The sequence below is a fragment of the Triturus cristatus genome, chromosome 8 (genome assembly GCF_964204655.1).
Source record: "Triturus cristatus chromosome 8, aTriCri1.1, whole genome shotgun sequence".
NCBI classification, from domain to species: domain Eukaryota; kingdom Metazoa; phylum Chordata; class Amphibia; order Caudata; family Salamandridae; genus Triturus; species Triturus cristatus.
Window position 1 is genome coordinate 986,224,201 of NC_140591.1, and position 22,919 is coordinate 986,247,119.

General features: G+C 40.0%; 1 protein-coding gene across 5 annotated transcripts in view; it reads left to right on the forward strand.

Annotated features, from left to right (window-relative positions):
• The first annotated feature begins 1,113 nt into the window (after positions 1 to 1,113).
• Positions 1,114 to 22,919, forward strand: part of TLR7 (toll like receptor 7) — a 201,071-nt gene continuing 179,265 nt past the window's right edge. For 2 of the 5 annotated variants that reach the window (XR_014967828.1, XM_085622537.1), the window contains exon 1: positions 1,120 to 1,244. Coding sequence is in view for 1 of the 5 variants with exons in the window: in XM_085622539.1 (XP_085478665.1) it covers positions 1,242 to 1,244 (3 nt within the window). In the remaining 4 variants the exon portion in view is untranslated. Of the gene's footprint in view, positions 1,245 to 22,919 lie in introns of all 5 variants that reach the window. The other 3 variants (XR_014967829.1, XM_085622538.1, XM_085622539.1) reach the window with 2 other exon arrangements.

The following is a 22,919-nucleotide window of genomic DNA, read 5'->3' on the forward strand; positions in this document are numbered from 1 at the left end:
CAAAACAAAACTTTAAAAAAATATTGCCGACCTCTAAAATAACTATTTTAACACAAAATCACAAATATTACAAAATAATGGAAAATAAATATCATATACACCTACATTTTGTTTTTTTAAACTACATCAAACACTTAAAACATGATATTCTTAACCCCAATTATCTGTAGCAAGATATTCTCGTCACCACCAAAATGTTTGACTATTTGTGTCAGACAATATTTTTTACACATTAATGTTGTGTGCTGCTCCATCTTACGGTCAGCTCCTTATTCTTGTTGCTGATGTCCGATATCAGTGGGGTCTACCTCAAAGGTGTGGGCACACCTATGATTGAAATGCTTTAGTTGAATAAAGATTATCAATATGCTTACCCTGTAATTGCAAAGGGCACATGAGAACAAAAATAAAAACCTAAAGTTACAACAATCTGGCCATTCGCTTTACTGCACCTGCCACTTGGCAAGGTTAAAAAACAGAAAGAAGGGAGTTATTCTACCCTATATATCAGGCCAACATGAACGTAACCCATATGGTTCTGGCCTTTCATCCAGCGGAGTGAGGAGCAGGCCAAATGACGTAGCATGCCAGGGTGGGTGAGGGGTCAGCGTCTGACTAATTAGAATATTAGAGAAGAGAGAAGCACATCAGTTAAGTATTCACTTCATCAAGGGTATATTTTTGTGTTACTATCCCTTTGAGTACTAGTGGGGCTAGTGAGGAAACGTCCAAATAACATAGGATAGGGCAAAGTAATTTTGCTTCATTCGCCTATTTTGGAAGCAGAACACCAATATGAAGAAGGAAAATTCACTCTATTTTGGCATCACTGTAACGTTTCTGTAATCTGGCCACATGTGTATCCGCACCATACCATTGTATGTACCATTGCTGAAATACACAAGAGATTAAACGATTGTATTCTAAATGGAAAACCCCTCAGTATAGTCTGTTAAATGATTGATCATGTGATTCAGGAAGAACGTATTGCACAAGCTTTTCTTGCCTATTTTTACCAGAGAACAATAACTGGAGGTGCCAGCGACCAAACACGTGCACTGACTTTGAGGAAGTGGGTAAAAGTCATAGTTTCATTGCATCCTATTGCTTGCTGTCAGAGTTGTGTTCTTTGTCTGAGCTTCATCCTTGCAGAAGTTGGACGATCTTTTCAAAGGGCTGCCGGCTTCCATTTGGCTTAAACTTTAATCGAAGAAGACAACACACTTGCTGGAACATCGAAAATGGTATGCTATATTCCTCTTATCCTAAACATATATATAGACTAAAAATATCAATGTGAAGGGTACCGCCAGAATATGTTATGTGCATTCTACATGTACTCCACTCTACTTGCAAAGGAAGTAGACTGGCTAAAATATTGTATACATGCATGGATGCTGTAGGTAAAAAGTGTTGGTCAATGCTAATGAATTTAGAAAAGAGTTGTCTGTGACTCATCCCTTCCAATTTGACATATCTCTTCCTGAGCAGTTTTGTAGTCCTCTTTGGGGCTGTTGTAAGCAAGGATATTTTAAACCAAATCGTTTTAGAAAAAATAGGAATTTTATTTTGATTATCATTGCAATAACTAACCTGCACTTAGAAGCATTTTTAACTTGCTTTTTGGTTCCCTTTGTGTGTAATTTTCATCAGTAAAGTGTGTCTTATGAAAAGGCAAGTTTCCCTCCATACATGACTTTTTAGACCTGGTGTCATCCGCATACTTTTGATTTTACTAAAATTATATGTATAATATAGTTACTTATATGGCTTTCAGCCAGCACTCTTCATCTATTGGCCTGTTTTTGTGTCATTTGCATTTGTGCAGTGGGTAGGCCCACTTCAGCTATTGGGTAATTTTTCTGTAAGGTATAGCATGTTTACCCTTTCACAAGGAGCACAACTAAACCAAAAGTAGTCCCCTTCAGTTCCAGGGATTACTAAGGCAATGTATGCTTTTTGAGACCAAAAACATATTTTTTTCATTTCAAATTATTGTTCAAGATTAGCAAGGGCCCGGAATCTTTCACAAAAATAAAGTTTTTTAAAAATCATGACAAAACAAGGATTGACAAAGTAAAGAGGCTGGCAGCCAATGTCAGACCTATTAGCTTTGCCACTGCTTGTCTATTTTATGATGCAAATTGTGGCAACCTATCGCTATGTCATCGTAGTGTCAAAGTTACAAGTTGGTTCAAAAATGTTACCTGTGCTGTCCCTAAGAATACATGGACATTTTGGGATGGAAAATTTCAGCAACCAGAAAATGTAATACTAAGTTATTTACATCACATGATTCTTTACCTCTTAGTCAGATTCTTGCAGTAAATTACCAGCAACATTATCCACTTTCTTCAATATTCTCATTAAGTGCCCTACATGAGGCATAGTCATGCTTGTGTGACACTCAATGATGTAGAGGACTGTCTCTAGCATGACCAGTGATATGTTTCTCCTCTACTTGAGGATCCTTCAAAATTTCAGCTTTGGATTCCTAATTCTGCCTGAGAATTCTGTTTTTATGAGCTAAATGACCCAGGATATGGTGATACTTCTTTGAAACACAGATGAAACCAAAATGGAGTTTGTGCATAGAAAAGAGCTGGTCATTTTGGAAATGACACTTGTGCATGTCAAAAGCATTATGATTCTATATTGGAGAAGGATAATTCACAAAAAAAGACCAGAGGGAATATACGGCATGTGTAAATTTGACATGTATATGATTACAATAGATAGAACAGTGAGCACTTTAAAAAACAAATTAGTACCTTGTCGATATTTTGCTAGCTACAGGTAACTAGGAAATATCAATCCTAAATTTACCTAATTGTATTTCAATTAGAAATCCAATATTTGTGCTAGCTATCCTCAAGGGTAAAGTCCTGATTCTGAATTTGACTGGTAATGAAAAACCCTCAATTTATGCAGGAATTCTTAAGCCACTGGATAATCAAGTAGCTGAGTTTCTGCACTTTATGTCTTTGTTGGGGGTAAATGCGCAGATAGGTTCTTCCGCTGATTTTGCACTTCTTTCAGAAGTGTGAGAGTTTTCCATTATCACCCTAGGCTAAATCATGTTCATAGTATTTTCTTTCACTAACCCTAATAAAAAGTATCCCCAAATTGAGTATAGTTATGACAGAGAAAAGGCAAACGCTATAACGCTCTTTTATAAAAACCAACCTGAAGTATTTGTATGAAACAGACTGCATGATTGATTTTAACAATTTTATGTCAAGATCTATCCTTGAATTTTCAGATACATGAAATATAGGCAGATTTGAAAAATTCTCTCTTCAATAATGTGATGTAGTCGCAAAAGTGTGGTTACTGCCAGAATTCTGAACCCCAGAAACTAGAGAGCAACATTCAACTGGAATATTATATTTTGGGTGAAATACACGAGTACACAAGCAGCAAAGGATAGGTTTACACTGAAGTGAACAAACATTGGCACACATTTCACCAGTTGTGGCCATTTTTATTGGAACGCTAATGACAAGTGTGATGCCATGTACAGAATAGTACCATATATTTTCTTGAATGATTTAGGTTTCTCATAATAGACACCTTCTTAATTTGGGCCTTTCAATGCAGGGGCATTTGTGCACTTCTATGCAAAAGCATTTTTCAAGAAATTGACTTTAGGTTGTCCAAGTACATGTACCTATTATGGCTCTATGTGCACACATCAAACTGTATTTTATTTACAGCACATTCAGGGCTAATCCCTTTCTCAATATCCCATTTCAACCTGAAGATATAGAGAAAAATGTGGAGATATTTTCCTTTTTATTTCATTTCTCAAAAAGACAAACCTAAATCCTGGACCTCCAATAAGCAATACCAAATATGGGTGGGTTTTCCCTGGAACGTAGTTTGCACAATCAATTATGTAATATTTGCACAGATCACACAATTGTGGTAAAATCATTGTCTATGGTGCACTCTTCATTTTATGATAGGTATTTAAACCAGGACTACATGAAACTTATGAAATCTATATATTTTCTAATTCTGTGTAAACTAAGGAATCTGTTGGTGCTTGCCAGACATGCCCTTTCATGACTGGCTGCCCAGAACACTCTGAACATGACATCTGTCAGAGTTTTGAGCATTTTCTTTTCAAAACATGGTAATACCCTTCTGTCTACCTTGCACAGGAACATATACCTGCAAAGGCCTGACCCCTAACTTATTTACTCTGGGTTACTTGAGCATGGGGTACCTCACATGTATAGGTTTTCTGCTGGCTTCGGGTGCTCACAGTTAATAAACTGAGTGTAGTGCATTTTGGAAATCTAGGAAGCTGCTAAAAGAGAAATGGCAGTTTAGTGTTTCTGCCATTTTGTCACAGATATCAGCCCTGGCCTATATGGAAATGTACCAAAAACATATATTTTTAACGTCTACTCATACTAAGGTTTTCATCGCTGGTTGTCAGATCTCCCCCACCCCAACAGGTTGGCAGGTAGATGGCGCTGAACATGACCTTTGTCAGATTTTTAGAATTTGCTCCCAAAGCATTGTCTTTCTTTGGGCTTAGAGTGCCCACAGACGAGAGACTGGTGTGTTTGAGAAAATTAAAAAGCAACCTTAAGTGAAATGCTGGTTTAGCCTACCTGTCTTTTGGCTGTAGGTAACGTTAGGATGTGTAGATGTTAAAAATATAGGGTTACAGTATGATTCCGTATAATCGAGGGGTGATATCTGCGACCAAAATACTGATACCTATAAAAACACTTACATGTCTGGCACCACTAAACTCAGGAGACTCAGAGGAACAAAATTGGATGTTAAGCTTTGGCTGGGGGGGTGGGGGGGCTTTAGGGAAGTAACATGTTTTTGGTCCATACGCTTTCAACACATACTCATCATACAGTTTCTATTGATGTGTCCCAGACTTCCAACTCCCTTACTGGCTGACCAGGCCAAGACATTGAACAAGAAGTTTGTCAGAGTTTCAACATGTTAGTTTCCTACAATCATCCTCAAACAGGAACATATCCCAATCGAAGCTAGCCCAATTCTGTGTTCCCCTAGATCTGGGTTTGAGGCAATGGGACATATGTTGACACTCCATGGGTTTGAGCATAAATCAACATACTAGACATCAGAGAACGTTTCTGATGGGGAGATTCCATTGGGATGTCTATGATATATGGGCCCATGCTAGGCGGTCACCCAGGGAAACCTATCAACCCCAGACATCTCTGGAAACTTGAGACACAGAGGTAGCCAAAGTGTTGTGGTTATGTGACTTACTTGAAGCCATAACATTTTATGACCCAGAATCCATTGTAAATGTTTTGGATAAACAAAAAATCTAAATTTCTTTTATTTTGTGACAAAAAACTCCAGCCTTCAGCAAATGGTAAACGTCCGACCATCCAATAGTCTCACACTTCTACCGATAAAAATGGTACCCCCCACAAGACCACATTGACACACTATTGACTTCCCACGCTCTCCTATTTGGCCAGCTCCAGTCAGTTATGATAAGTCCACCCACACAAGTGACATACTGTTTTTATTGTTATACATATGTTAACTGTAGGTGCTGGGAGGTTTGCTGTTCGCCACATATTCCTGAACTGTCTGTCAATGAATTGTGAGGAAATTCTTTCTTACCAATGTTTGACCTACGCAGGGAATGCTGGGTAGGAGAATGTGGTACCTTCCTTGTAAGACATACCACCAAAGTCTCCTCCCAGTGACTAGTGTTTGCCAATGTCTGGGGCTGGTAGTTTCCCTAGGTGCCAGATGACCCCAGTCTCAGATGTGTGTTTCTGTGCTGTCATTAATAACCCCATCACAATTAGGATTTATTTCTTAGACAAAAAAAAGTACATAAAGTGGCTGGCTCCTTGCTGGAGTGCATACATGTGTGTTTATGCTTTAGCATGGATACAGGCAATATTTGGATTTTCTCTTAGGCAAACAACATCCATCTCCTCACTGGGCTCAGGGGGGGGGGGGGGTGTGTTTATCTGCCTCCCTGCAAGTAGCCAGATGCTGTATGGATTATTGTTGAAGCAAACCAATAAAAACCCCAAACAGGGTCCGGCTCCTTGCTGTGGCTCAGAAGTGTGTGCCTTCACTCAAGCAAGGAAACAGACAATGTTCGTCTTTTTTGGGCTAAGAAAAAATCCAAACCATGTCCACTTTCTTGCTGGGACAAAAATGTGTGTGATTGTGCCCCAAAAATCCAAAAAGTGTCTGGCTCCTTGCTGAGGCCAAATCGAGTGTACCTGGACCCCAGCAAAGAGCCTCTGGCTGGCTGAACTTTTTCTTGGACAAAGAAAATATTCAAAAAGCATCCCGCACCTCACTGGATTGCAGAACTGTGTGTCTGCAGCCCAGCAAGCAGCCAACCACTTTGTGGATTTTTATAAGAATAAAAAAAAATCCAAACAACATTCGGTTCCTTGCTGGGGCGCAGACGTGTGTGCCCACACCTCACGAAGGATACATGGTTCACAGTCCAAGATATCACATATATTTACAGCTTTAGTAAAATAACATGATAAGATTTTGGCCAAGCACAAACAATTCGATTACGCCTATTGGCATTTATAAAGTGCAATGTAAATAGCAGATTATTACAACTTCAATGATCTCTCTTAATCTTGCTTCAGTTTAAGACCTACTTCCGGTCTTCTTACATAACATATTCCTATTAGGAGATCCTCCCATAATTACGAATTGTTGTTTTAAGTTATTGAACAAAATATTGACCACCTTTTATGAATTGTGCGTATATTTCTATAAGATTTTATTTTTTGGAAATAAAGTATTTGACTGACATAGATACACCATTTGGATTTTTTCTTTTGCTAAAAAAAATCCAAACAAAGAACAACAGGAATGCCAGTACTGATATCTTTTCAAAAAATAATTCTCAAAGGCACCACATTGAAATCAAACAACGTGGTCACAAGACCTCTTTTTCCGTCTGATTTAATCAAAATGTATTTATCCACATTACATTTCAATGGTTTTCACGATCACAAAAATGTTTTTTTGAACATTAAAACCTTTTTCAAAACCACACATATATCAACAACCAATTAAAATACACATCTTTCTACCATTCATAAAATCACTTATATCACACTTATCTCCATTCATTCAACATGCAGTGATCATCATCAAACAAATCATTCAGTCACCATACAATCCAGCAGAAATACAACCAATACAACTACACACCAAAAACAATCCTTAGGTAATCTCAGGCTAAGTATTTTTCATCACAGGCCAAAGGGACGCAACTCGAACAATATGTACATATAATCAAACTAAATTAACACCAAATCAAAAAATCCTTTTGGCCAAAACTCAGGTCTACGCGTTTCGAACCCCCTCGACTCCCGGGGTTCTCCTCAGAACCAACAAACCAAACAGCATCTGGCTCCGTGCTTGGGGCAGAAACACACAAAGTTCCTTCTTCTCTCAATGCTTCTCTAGGATAGAGAGGAATTGGGAGAAAAAGACCAGACCTGGGTGAAATTGAATCAGGAAGTGGGATTGGAAAGGGAGGTACTATGAACAATCCTAGTCCATTCCCTTCCAATTCCCACTGCCTGATTATTTTGTTCTTTTAGTGTTCTGTTGTCAAGTTACTTGGATTCACCATGGACACAGATTTCACTCTCAAGGATCACATCAGCAAGAAGTCCCAGGACTAGCACCAGTTCTCTCTACAAAGGAAAGTGAAACTATTACTCCCAGAAAGGGCTTTCAGAACTGCCATTTCAGATCTCATACTCTTGCATCTTGATGGTAGCAATGCCCTGCTCCATCAAGACTCTCCAAAGTTTCTCCATATTGCTTATCCCTAAGGGCATCCTACAACCCACAGAACATTTCATTAAGGGTCTGAATAATATGACCACATCACTCCCACCCTGATCAAAATCCACTTGCTCCTGGGCCACGCCACACTATCTTTAAAACCAACTGTGTCATCTCCAAAGCCACCAAGAGCGACACTCCTACCTACCTGACAGACACGCTCGCCATCTCTGATGGCATTCACATACTCACAGCCACACAACCAGGGCACCATTAGACTGGAAACAAAGAACTTCACAAAAATTCAGAACAAGGCATCAGGCCATCTCCATCCTTCTACCCGAGATCTGGAATGACATCCCCAAATCCGTCAAGACTTCCCCAGAAGTCTCACCTGTTTAAAGAATACTAGATAACGAGAAAGTAACAGTCCACTTTCGCTCTTAAAAACAAGCTAACCCTGCAATCACTGGGCGGCTATTTCTTTCCCCATCAGCCTGTATGGCACTCCTCTGGTCTCAGCAAGGTGCAGACTAGACAAATACCATATACAAACATGTAAGGCATCTATAGTTTTTGCTTACTTCACGGAAGAGGACGTTATAATGGAAGTCCCATAAAAGTTGCCAGCATTAATAAAACTGATTCTCAAACAAGTCAATGAAATTCATACACTTTTCAGCGCGGTCCGCTTTTCTGTAGCAAGTGTGTAAAACTGTACCGAAGGCCCAGGTTTTCTTGGAGTGCGACTGTACAAACACATATATGATCTAGAAACAGGAAATGTGCGAATCAGCAAATGTGTGAATTCAGCATGCATTCCACATGTATAATTTACCATATGCATAATTTTCCTGGGGTATAATTCTCCAAACAAGTACGAATCCTATTTGACAGGTTCAACTAACGTGTGATTTGAAGACTAGCAGCTGGGATCATGGTTGTCATATAACTAAGCAAATATTTACAAGTTTGAACTAGAACCTAGCTGTTTTACACTACTAGTAACCACCCGCTCAGTGATAGCCCCGTAAAAATGCAGGTATGTTTCAATCTACAACTGTGACCACTGACCCAGTCAATATGCAAATAATTCCAAGTTACATCTCTCACGACATGAATAAAATCAGTTTCCAGTCGGTGACCTAAGGCACACTTCTCAGCTTCTTCTCTGGCGACGTGTTTGTCCCGTCTGCATTTCCTTCTGTCTGCTTTCTTGTCGGTGCCGCACCACACACTTTTTTGTCAATTCGATACTTTTTTTTGCTGATGTCTACTCTTCTTTGACAATCGGCGCATACTTGTTGATCTTATTGGTGTTTTCCCAAAACTCAACAAGTCGGTCACCTGCCTCACTTCCTCTTTCCTCTGCTCAACTGCCAATTAAAATGCATCACTACCTCCCTACTTAATCCACCATTATATATATTGTTTACTTCATTTAAAGACCTCCTTCCTATGGACTTACTTTCGCCCTCTTATCCTCCCTCAAAGTCGAGCCTGCATTAAACTGCTAATTTCCTTCCCCAAGCCACATCCCATCATAAATCTTTATTTAGAAACCGACGCCTTGCACATAAAGTGAGCAGTGCAGAGTGCTAGTTTAAGGCAGGTCTCTGCAAACATTTTGGACGGACTGATGTCTTAAACAGCTGAAGTGCATGAGCAGTGGTACTTTACCACTTTAGATAAAGGTAAACTCTTGTCGGTCACTAGAAATCAAAGGGGATGCACTGATTTGGACTGAAAATGTAGAAGCATGTGTTAACATGTCTAAAGTAAACAACTAACGTAGCACATGGACCTAAGAGGGCACAATTTACAAAACAGTCACCACCGAATGCAACACAACATCCACCCACAGACCAACACAACAACAACACAATGTAATAATTTAGCACGAAAAACACAAAAGGTAAAAAACAACAAATCACAATGAACAGATCACTGGCACAATGCAACACAACAGTTATGCACAAACATTGTGCCGGTCCTTGCCACTGTCAGCGCTCAAACTTGTCTTTAAATGATCATAACAAACGCACGCCAACGGCTACGACTAGGAGCGTTGTAGTCCTGATTGGATCCGTCACTAATACAGTTTTGATCAAGTTCAGTAATCAATCCTGAGACATTCTAATATGAATTACAGACACCAGATATAGTTTGAAATTCTATATAAGAGGTTACTGAGTAGAGTACATTGAATATGCCATCAAAGTTAGCAGTTAAATTTGCAATTCATAAGTATAAAGAACTAAATACAGTTCTAAATAAAATTCGGCATAGATTCACCTTCTAAAGGTAGGGAATAAGCGGTTCCAGTGTTCAGAGAAATACTCATCCTTTTATTGGACTTTTGACAAAGACTTTCATACATTCTGCACAATTACACGGTTCTCAGGATATGCACCAATGAGAAGGAAGCAATAAGAAACCTTTCACTACAGAATACATTCAGGGATTATCTCACACAGCATTACACTGGATTTTAGTGCTTCTCACAGTTTCTTCAAGCATGCTAGTTAAAAAATTGTGCTACAATATCCTGATGATTGGGATGTCCTTGGTTGGGAAAAGCTCTCTGGGAGCACTCTCAGTTTATTAGAATAAAACAAGCAATTCTTTATTCAGAAAAAAATCAACAATATTAGTTATCAAGTGATGTATTATGACTGATGCAAGATGGAGAACAATGTAAACCCAGTTTATGTTAGCATAGACTCAATTTATAATGTATTTAATATGTGAAAAGAAAGACAACTCCCACACCACCTTCCCAAATCTGCTTTCATAATACAGTAGCAAAAGGTGTTTGCACCAAGCACTGTCTTTCTTACCAAACACCAACCATGTTTATTAGGACCAGTCATAAATATTCTGTGATCTGGCCCCTTGTATGTTGAACCATGAATAGAGAATAGGGAGAGTGCTTGACCCAATCATACAAGGCCCTACACAACTGCGGACCCGCCCACTTGAACCACCACCTGAACTTCCATCAGCCCACCAGACGCCTCTGCTCTGTGTCCCTTTCTCTAACCCTCACCCACCGGATCTGACATAGCAGATGCGGCGGTACCTTGCAGTGAAGACATGGAGCGAGGTACCCTTTCATCTCTGGACCTCCCCATCTCTTTCAGACTTCCAAAAGTCCCTGAAGACTTAGCTATTCAGCTAATCATCTGGACCCTGCCAGCGCGTGGTTACTCTCACAGGTGGCAAGATGCGCTCTACAAATCTACTGATGGATTATTTGATTGATTGAAACGGTAATGTGAAAGTGCACACATTTAGTATCCCAAAATACCTGTTATCCACATAGAAGTGCAATCACTCTCCAAATATAAGTATTGCAACCATGCTGACCTATGCTGGTGCCTTCGCTTTGAAATAAAAGAAGTGTACATACAACTGTACGTGAAAAAACCTGCCCATTTAACACACCTAATAGGGGAACTTACCATTCATTCAATTGAAGCCTTAATGACCTTAAATTTGGCTATTTCGCACACTCTAATAGACCACACTAATAACCCTGGGTGGACAACTATGCTACGCTCACGTAGTTTGTGCTACTTTATTCTACGCGAATTGCACGTAGCACAGTGCAAAAATGTGTAGCGTAGCGCAGTTGGCATTTTTTGCTCACTCGTGGTCCTCAACCTCAAGTTGGTGACTGCGAGCGAGCAAAATGACATCCCGGCGAGACTTTTTCCTCGTTCGCGATCACCAACATCAAGTTGCCGATCGCGAGCGTGGAAAATAAACCTCCCGGCGAGATTCTCAACGCGGGGAGGTCAGGTTTTTGATTGTGAGTGGTCGCGTATGCTCGCGACTGCTCGCGATGAGAAACTACCAGTCCGCGTTGGGAAAGCTGCCGCTCGAGGAAAAATCTACTTGAGCGGCAAAAAACGACAGCTCGCACTGTGCAAGATGCCGTTTTCAATGATTGCACAGTGCGGACATGCATCCGGCACTGTGCAATCATCGCGAACAGCGCACTACGCAGTTCGCGTAGTGCTACGCATATCTTGCGTAGTGCGAAGTGCACTTTGCGTAGCTACGCGCAGCGCTACTACGCGAACTACGCCCAGGGTTACCCACTAATGCCATTTTAGTGTCTTCTATGGAGATGTGGTGCTTTATAATACTACAAATAAATAAAGAGATCCATTTTTAGAACGTCAGGTTCATTTCCATGAATGTGGATACCTTGTCTGTGTTCACCTATTGGTGCTGGTGTGAAGGTTGAGTGAGAGAATCCATTTTTACACAGATTGAAGTAACCTAGCCACGTGATTCTGCTTCAGCAAATTCTCATTTGAGATGAAAGATGGAGGTGAATGGACACCTTATATTTTCTGGGAGGTGGACCTCAGATTGGAAGCCTATGGACCCTGTGTTCTTGATTCAGCCTTTGGTCACCTTTGATCCTCTGAGATAGTGATGACGTGTGGTGAGTTCACGGCTTGTCTATATGACTTATGCAGCTGGGTATCTCTGGGTGTAGTTATCCGGTTGGCATCCCATCGCTGAAGCAGCTGTGGAGATTAGAATGGTAAAAGGACTGGCAATCATGGAAGTTTGGTTGAATGAACAGTTTCAGCATGACTATCTTGACCACACATTGGGTAAAGATGGTTTAATCAAGGCTGTGCTGTCTTTAATTCACAAACAAATTGAAAGATATTGTGAAGTAGAAGCTGAAACCTACTTTGGAATAGCGACTCTTGACTGAATAGAAAGGGAAATCTTCTCACTACAGTTGTCAGTGGTCTTGTCAGATGCTACATCGCATAGTCCCCAATTTTGATTTGTACATTTTCCTTTAGCTTGTAAAGACTACGAAACAGGATACATATTGAGTCAGTGTACAATACAGTGACATTGGACATCTGCGTCACTATATGAATAAGCGACAGTGCGATTAGTTTTGACACAGTCTGTACAATACCTATAAGTTCCAGTAAGTGACTTGCACTCTAGACTCATTGTTCACTGATTGTATCAATGATGCAATGACCCTTAGCATCAAAGCTGTGGCCACTTAAACTTCATATCTGTAAGCAGCCAATCTGTGTCCACCAATGCCAGGATCAAGAATGTGCATATGTAACTTTATCCCTCTTGTGGGAACTCACAGTACAGGGTCCTCTATACCAATTGCCACCAGATCTTATTTGTGCGATAGTATGAAGTGGCCATACATTCCATGGTCCTCAGTGTTCACAAATACCAGTCAAAATATCACAAGTGTTAGCTTGTTGAATCTTTAGATATGGCCTAGATTACAATGTCTCATTATCAGCGTGCCTGAGGACCGACCATTTGTGATACTCTTCACCCCAGTGTGTGTTAGTGGCAGTGCCACAAATAACCACAAGAGACAGGGCAGGCAATAAAGACGCCCATTATATTTCGGTGTCAGGCCGCCTGTGCTGGCCAGCATCCTTCAGTGCTGCGTTATCAGGGACAACCAGTGTCCCGAAAAAATTGTAAACCCACCTCAATTTCCTTAAATTAATATGAGCACATTGAGCCTTCAGTGATAATTCTTTAATTTAATTTAATCAGTGTTTTAGGCTCAGACGCTTTGAACTGCAATTGTTTGAAGTAGTGCATGAACCTCAGATCCGGTTCAGTGGTCCTCACACCACAGCCAATGACCAAAGAGCAAATTAAATGGGGAACAACATGGGCAGAGGAGATTCCTACAACATCCAAACCTGAAGAAAATCCCTGAGTCCAAAAACTTGATTTGATTCAGACAATCATGAGTTATTGCGGTTTCTTCCACTGCATTCTATGTGAAAATGAAGTTCCATTCTCTCACAGTCCAGCACATGTTGCTGTGGGCCTGTCCCCACGTGAAGTGGCGACACCGGGCTGAATACGGGAGGTGCTAAGTGAGAAAAAGTAGCACTTCGTAAGTTGATCAAAGAACTATGGGGCAGATTCACAGGCCTCTTGCTCCACTTTTGCGTCACTTAACCCATGTTAAAAGTGGCGCAAGGGGCTTGTAAATCTGCCCCTATATTTTTTCCCGAACTGTTACGTATATGCTTCATATTTGAGACTCTACAGCATCATGACTATTCCCACACTCTAACAATATGTCATACGCAGCTCAGACTGCGGCCCCAGAAATGGACAGTAACACCGGAGAATAACCGCCCATAGAAGCATCTAATTTAACCCTAAATCCATCATCAGACCTTCAAGTAACTGAGGAACACTACTGAGTGTGTAATATTTTGTTTTCCATGAAATGTACTAATCCATCGAACTTTCTCTGATCTGTTACGGCTTCTAAAATATGAAATTTGATCATGTTTATATTTCTCTTGATGAGGCTAGAAATAAGATGAGAATACTTACTGCTCCTTGGCTAGTAAGAAAGTAATGTCACTGTAAGCTCCAAAGTTTAAATGCTTCTGTGGACATGGATGGGATACTATGGTGGAACAACGAATGATAGTGCGCCTCTTCTTTTAGACTTTACTGCACTTTTGTTTAAGCTTCTTTTCAGAGACTCTGAAATCTATGGGTCACTATGGAGTCTGTGTGTGTGTTCCTGTCTGTTGCCTTCACAGGAAGGTTAGGAATCCGTATGAAGTGGGAGAGTTGGAGAAAAGGGTAGCGCTGCTTCCCATATTAATATATTCACCAAGATGGATTTCTACTTCAAGGCACACTTATCAAATTCCAGTGTCACTAGGGAATACCTCACATTCAAGTAAAAGAGGTGTGAATAGTATTGTAATTAGTTCAAGGTGGGGTGTCCTGGAATTTCTATAATAAAGTCTGTTTATCTCCCATTCTGGAAAAAGTGTTTGTTGAAACCTCTTTTGTAGAAGCTGTGTGTTTGGAGTAACAAAGTCTTCTGACTATATAAAGCTGCTAAAAAGTGGAGGTGCTTTAATTGACTGGAGAGCTGCTGTAGTTGCTGATTTTATGCCAGCTGTGACCTGGCAACAGATACCATCCTCGAAGAGACGAGGCCTGTGTCTATGAGAAAGAGTTCACTTTAAGATGTGCTGGAAGCATATACATAGAGTTGGTTCCACAGAAAGAAATCACCCCAACAACTTGAATCCAATAGAAAACTGACTCACCATGGAGCTGTTTGGTGGGTTTACTGAAGAACTGGGATTAAGTTGAGCAGTTTTTACTTTTTGAAACATTCAAATCTAAAACCTCTATTTTAGAACTGGGAAGTGCTCAACATTGTAACCATCCAACCCACTTTGAGCTGTGCATGGTAAAAGTGCTTTGCCCGGCTCAAAGATTTAAAATTTTAAATAAAAAAAAATGTTTTCTACCAAGTTGACAGCAACTCTCTGTGTGCCTGCCAAACCCCCTACACCGTGTCCATTTGCGAAGGCAGCTCCTGTTATCAAAGATTTGATGCTCTGTCTACATACACCAATCTGTTGTAACTTCCCCTTTAAGTCTTGACTATTCATAAGAATGTGATGACATCAAAAAGGAGTGTACTTGAGAGGAGAGACGGTTATGTTCACGGAGCCAGCTGGAAGCGATGTACAGCTGGTGGGTGTTATAAATAAATCAACCTTGAAGTTATGAAGTTTACGAGTATAATAATGGCGACGATTGATGAAGAAACACCCACCAAAGAACCCGGTGTGTCAATGTAGGAACGGGCGGAAAAGAAAAGGTTGGTCCGTTCATTTTCATTTTTAAATTGAAGTGCTTTCTACGGAACTGCAGGGAGGAGAGGCCTGGATAAAGGAAGAGTTATCCTTAACGTGAAGCGAATGTCGAGGAATGTACTTAATATTTTCATTGTTAGTGACAAAAGTGTTAAGGCTAGCAGTTGCGCATCAATTAAAACGGAGCGCGAGTTTGAGAATGTTATGATGCGAGTCAGCCTTGCATGTGAAGCATAACTAAACAAAGGCGAAGAAATCCAGCGCGTGAAGCTCGCGAGTGAGAGAATGTTAATGATGCAAGTTAGCCTTGCATGTGAAGTCTAAATAAACAAAGGCGGAGGAAGTCAACGCGTGAGGCCATCATCGTAATGAGCATCTGTACAAGGAATGCAGATGACGCATACACTGCCCTAATGCATTAGAGTGCTTCGATACTTACTGTGTAGCCTCTATTCATCAAAGGATTAAAAAATAAGAAGGGAAGGTGGATGATACATGTGCTGGCTCATTGTTAAGAAGCGTTTCTCAAAGAATAATAGAACGCGAAGAGTATATTATCTGATGTTTGTTTCCTCATGCAAATCTTATGGAAATTCAGGAAGGATTAAAATAGCACCATTTTTTTTTTAAGAAGAAGTTTATTTAAATTATTGAGGGTGCGATTACGAGAGTGCAAGCAACATTAAGACATAAATCTTCTCACAATCTCATCATTTTTTTTTCTCTTGTCTCTACAAGAATTTTCAGTACATATAATCTTAATTTATCTATGTTTTTTGCGCTCAAATTGAGATTCCTGAATATTGTTTTGAACATTCAGAATAGCATACAAGGAAGGTTGTTATTTTATCTCTTTATGTTAGTTAGTTATTTTAGATAATTGTATTAGTTTATTTTATTAGCTTGTTGTGTTAACTTGTTCTTTTAGCATGGCGACATCTAGTGGTATGAGCCAACCTCCACAGTTATTAAGTGAAAGGGGGGAACCTATACTTCCTTGGAAGAAATGGAAACCACTCTTTGATTCATATCTTCTGGCCATTGGTGGTGAAAAATTTCGGCAATTAGGAAACAAGCTATTTTACTTCACAACCTTGGTACTGAAGGAAGAAATATTTATGACAGTTTAGATCCTATACCAATAGTCAGAGGTGCAGGTGAACCAAATGATGTTTATGAAATGAGTTTACTGCAATTACAAACACATTTTGGACCTCGCATAAATGTAGTTATGGAAAGACATAAATTTCATATGCGGGTGCAAGCAAAAGGGGAGAGAGTTGGCAACTATGTAGCGGCATTGAAGTCTCTGGCGCAAACTTGTGAGTTTGAGCAATTAACTGATTCACTCATCCGCGACCAATTAGTGCGATGCACTAATGACCAGAAAATCCAGGAAAAGTTGTTATCAAAAAATCCAAACCTTAAAGAAGCTATTATGATTGTGGAGAGTGTTGAACACATGTCTTTCTGGGTCAAAGAGATGCGGAGCAGCACGACTACTTGTGACTTGGGTTCCAGTGTCAATAAAGTGGATCAAGAACATGTACCATGTGATACATCTGTTGCAGTGGTTAGTAAAATGAATACCAACCAAGGAAACACTGCCACTAAGTTTGATAGACAAAAGTTGAATTATAATTTTAATAAGGATAGTAAGTTAAAATGTCCTAGGTGTGGTAGTCAAAACCATGGACCGAATTTCCCAAATTGTTTTGCAAAGAGTACTAATTGCAGGAACTGTGGCAAAAGAGGACATTATGCTCGTATGTGTAGGAATGCAAAAGTGAATATGTTAAATGATGCTGATGAGTTTTCTCAATTGGCGATTCATTGTATCACAGACAGCATGGTTGAATCAGTAAATGATGAAGGGATAGTTGACACTGGTAATTTGAACATGCCTAAGTGTGATGTGTATATTGGAGGTAAATGTGTTCCTGTCTTAGCAGACTCAGGTTCGCTTTATACGTTGTTGAGTGATACATTTTGGTATTCCACATTTGGTTCATGTGATATAAAACTTTTGTCTCCTGACATCAATCCTGTGGGTTATGGAGGACAAAAAATTGATATAATAGGTTATTCCATTCACCCGATTGTATTCAAAGGTAGAGAAACAATAGGAAAAATCTATGTTGCGAAGCGAGGAGACAATCTTTTGGGTTGGCGCCATCAAAGGGACCTTGGTATTATTCTGAACCCTAATGCGCCAAATCAAGTTATGCTTGTTTCGCAACAGAGTGATGCTCAAGACATTGTAGGAAGGTTTCCTGAAGTCTTTAGTGACAAACTGGGTTGCCTTAATAGTTTTAATCATAAAATCATTTAAAAAAAAGACGCAATACCGATTGTACACAAAGTAAGGAAAGTTCCCAACCTCATGATGAAAACTTTACAAGAAGAAATCAATAAGCTGCTGGATTTGCAAGTGATTGAAGAGATAGAGTCTTCTGAATGGTTGGCTCCCATAGTTTTGGTTCCCAAGGATAATGGAAAAAAGAATCAGGATGTGTGTGGATTTGAGAAGTTTAAACAACTGTATCTGGGTGAATAGGCAGCCCCTACCCAATATTAATGAAGCTTTATCGAAACTTGGAGGTGCCAATATTTTCAGTGTGATGGATCTATCTGCGGCATATCATCAAATTTTACTTCATGAAGATTCCAAACCACTTACTTCCTTTGTAACTCCTCTAGGTGCTTACAGATTTATTAGGTTGCCTTTTGGTTTGGCTAGTGCTGCAGCCTGCTTTCAAAGAGTGATGAAAAATGTTTTGAGTGGTATTGAGTCGGTCTTATTTTTCCAAGATGATATACTCGTTCATGGTCGGGACAATGTTAAACATGATGAAGTTTTATTCCGTGTTCTGTCAAGGTTGAAAGAACGGGGTCTCACATTGAAAAGTGAAAAATGCAGATTCAGAGTTACTTCTGTTTCTTACTTGGGGCACACAATTTCTGGTGAGGGGATTAGCCCTAAAGTTGATCTTGCAAAGGCTATTTTGCAGGCACCATCTCCTGCAAATGAAGATCAAGTAAAGGCTTTTTTAGGATTGTCTGAGTATTATTCGAAGTTTGTGTACAATTTTGCAAGTGTAATGCAACCTTTAAGAATACTTTTGAAGAAGGGCACTGATTTTAATTGGTCCGATGATTGTGAAGATGCTTTTAAAAGAGTTAAAAAAGAAATTGCATGTATGCCAACTTTGGGACATTTTGATGTTCAGAAAAGGACCATTTTGACCACAGATGCTAGTGTGCGAGGTTTGGGTGCAGTGTTATCGCAAGTGGTTGATGGCAGAGAGAAAGTTATTGGTTTTGCTTCTCGCTCGTTGAAGGGAGCTGAAGAGCGGTATTCCGTGATAGAGCGTGAAGCTCTAGTCTGCTTTTGGGCTATCAATCATTTCAGATTTTATTTGTGGGGTCTACCGTTTCTTGTTAGAACAGACCACAAACCACTTGTGCATATGTTTTCATGTAGGAATGTTGAGAGTACTACACCTAGAATCAAAAGGTGGGTGGAAGGATTATGGGAATACAATTTTACGGTGGAATATTTGCCTGGTTCAAAGAATGTACCAGCTGATTTTCTATCTAGAATGCCTGTAGAAGATAGTCCAACTACCGACTATAGTTTCTTGGGTGAAAGAGTCAGCCATAGACAAGAAAGAATAGGAATCGAGTTGTGAGAGTGATGAGGTCAGAGGTGTAATTATGAATTTTATCATTAATGGTTGGCATTTTTTGAATGAAGTTCCAAATTCTGCAAAAGGTTTTTGGAATGTTCCTGATGAATTGAATATTTTACAAGGTGAGCTTTTGCGTGGGGAAAGACTGATACCTCCTAATGATATGAGAGAGAAAATAATCAATCTAGCACATGAGGGTCATCTTGGTCGTAGCAGGACTAAAGCAAGAGTTAGAGAGTCTTATTGGTGGCCTGAAGTTGATCGACAAGTAGAAGGTATTGTCAGGGATTGTGTCATGTGTGCAGGCAATGACAAGTCGAGGAATGTGAGGACCATTCCTCTTTCTCCTGTTGCTATACCGGAACGTCCTTGGTCAAAGCTTGCTGTGGATATTGTAGGTCCTTTTGACATTTTGTCTCCTTCAGAAAGATTTGTTGTTGTGCTTGTTGATTATAGCTCTAAGTGGGTTTCTGCTGCTTGTATGAATTCGGTGGTGACTAAGAACATCATTGAGTTTCTAAAAGATGCTTTCACATGTGAAGGCGTACCTGATGTACTGGTTTCAGACAATGGTGTGCAGTTCACCTCTCAAGAGATGGCAGATTTTTAAAAAGAGCTTTCCATCACACATCAAAGAACTGCTCTCTATGCTCCTCAGGCGAATGGTTTAGTTGAGAGCATGAATAGATTAATTAGAGCTTCTGCTCAGATGGCATTGGACAGAAGAGTTCCACTCAAGCCCATTCATAGGGAAAAACTGTGGGCACACAGGAACACACCCAACAGTGTGACTGGATGCTCACCGTTTAAGAAACTTAAAGGGAGAACAGCTGGTTCAAAACTAAATCCACTTTGGTTGAGTGTAAAGGACTGGGGTTGTGTTGTGAGCAATTGGAGATTTAATAGATATCAAGATAATTAAAAACGTAGATTTGACATGAAAAATGGAGTACGTCCTTCTACGTGGAAAATAGGTGATCTTGTGCTTGTGAAGAAAGCGGTTTGGTCTCCCAAAGGTGAAACAAAATATTTTGGCCCGGGGCGCATTATCAAAGTAATGAGGAATGTGGTAATGCTTGAAGGGGTGAAGTATGGAGTATGTCTTGTTTGGCAAGATATTCAAGGGAGAGTGGTTATAGCAGCTCTTTATCTCAGTCAAGGTTTCCCAAATGTAATGTTGAGTGTCCTCGTTCTGATACACCTATGCGTGATTCAAGAGTCAGAAGACCACCATTGTATCTACAGGATTACTGTGTAAAATATTAGTAGAATCAGTACTGTTCTACTTCATTATTTGTGAGTTGTTCAGTATTACTTAGCCTTTTGGTCTATCAGTTATTTATGTATACAATCTAAGTTACAATTTCCTGTTTTCATTATTGTTCTATTCTTTTCTTTATTATTTTTATCTATATTGTTTATATACGGAAGATGTGTTGTAACTTCCCCTTTATGTCTTGACTATTCATAAGAATGTGATGACATCAAAAAGGAATGTACTTGAGAGGGGAGACGGTTATGTTCACGGAGCCAGCTGGAAGCGATGTACAGCTGGTGGGTGTTATAAATAAATCAACCTTGAAGTTATGAAGTTTACGACTATAATACAATCCATCTCTTCTTTTCAGGCATTTAGGGCCGGTTCGTCCAAATTGACATTCTGTTTTTGGGTGAGCAGAACTCGCAGATTTTCCCTCCGCAGAATTCTGTGGAATTACATACAAACTCAGCGGGATTCTGCAGAGTTCTGCCAATCGCTGGAAAATATGCATGTCACACTGCTCGCACTGCAATTTAGTGTCAGTAGCACAAACAGCGCCTACAAATCAGCATGAATGGCACCATGAGGTGGGCAAGAGCAGGCTTCCACCTGAGTTGATTTTGGTGCCTCGAAAGTGGAAAATCTTCTTGAGAAGCAACAAATCTACTGGAGAAGTGGCCCTCTGACCACAGCCATTCGCAACCGGCTGCATTAGAAAATGGGGGTAGGGGACGCCAGATCTCACGTACATTTCTGGAGCCTCGTGGGAAACAATTCGCCACACGACGATTGGTGGAATTTAGCCGGAATACCACTATACGAGAGCAACACAAGTCACAAAATTCCTCCAAATCCACGGGGGGAATGAAATATTCCATCCACCCCTAATTATTTTCAAAATTATTTTTCATAAGCTAAAATCCTTTTCTGTGACATACCCTCAACTTGTGTTGAACCATATGACTTAGTGGGTCAACCACAATGGGGTACCTAGAGCATATTCCGAACTCTAGATGCTATTTTAACATTTCACCATTTTCTATGTTCCCTTGATTTATTATTATCAAGTGTTTTCCACATGGCTTTCTTTGATGACAGTCTTGTTCTTTTCTGCAACATATTTTCTTTTTAACTTAAAGCATGTAATGCATTTCTTTTTATCCTTTTATTGTATTGTAGTTTGATTGGTATGTTACACAAAACACCTTACAATTTTCTCTAACTGTTATCATGCCGGTCTGGTTATGTCATCAAAGATAAGTCAAGGGGGTCTTTCTAGTTGGCCAGTGTGGCAGCTTAATTATAGCTTGTGATTTCCCTTTCAATCCAATGTCCAATAAATGTGGCTTTCATGTAGCACAGTTGGTAAAGAATGTTGCAATCTTTAAAAAGTAAGGTGTCTGTGACCATGTAGGAACAGAAACTTTCCAAAACTTTCATGCCTCACATTTCGAAGTATGTTTTACAGTGTTGACATGCACTTGATGTCATGCCTTATTGAATTCTCAACACCTTTATAGCAAATCATCTTTTTCTGTGTGGTCTCCTATGAGATTTAACTTTTTATGGGTCTTATTCTACTGGTATAATGGTTCACTCACTATAATGTGCTCTGTCATTAGTGCCACAATGGATGTGCTCTTGCCCTAACGTCTTTCTGAAACTGGTGTATGCCAATTGATTTATTAAACTGGCCAGTTAAAGGATGTTACCCAGTCTGCCCGAATTTCAAGCATCTTTTCAAGTATGCAGTTATACATTAGGCCGAGGGACGGCTTCAGGACGGTGCGACAGGTGTGGCTGCATGGGGCGCTTACCTTGAAGTGGGGGGCAGTGACCTCAGGGGGTCACTTTGTTTAGCAATAACTTACAATTTAAACGTACCTGCTGCAGAGGTTCTTGCGCGTCCCACTTTCAGGTAGCAGTAAAAATGTCAAGATAACTCTTGTGATTAATGTTCCTGTTAGAGAGAGAGGGAGATCTGAGTTTTGTCTAGTGGCAGTTTTGATTCACCATAAAGTGGCACAGAGGGTTAATATGCCTGCTGCAAAAATCAGATCGGTGTTTTAGGTGGATATCTGCATGGATTAGTAAAGCCAGCCTTTACCAGTGCTGTAAAACAAATTAAAAATATTTGCGAGAGGGGCTATGGAGAGATGAGGGGAACTTTTGCGGGGTGGTAGTGAGGGAATCCAAGGAGGTGGTCATGGGGGATGCCAAAAGATGATTGTTGCACCGGGTGCCACCAGTGCTTAGCCAGCCCTGATTAGGCCCCAATGTCAGCTATGAAGGTGAAATGCCTTGGCAGTACATTTGATTCAGAATTTACAGACCATATAACTGCACTCAGAGTGATTCACTCCAATTGACCGTCGTTCAACAAAATACATTAGCTCAAACACTTTGCATGCTACTAAAAGAAAACACAAATATGCCACATAACTGAGTAACACTATGCTCACATGAGCACTTCCCACCAGGTTTCATCAA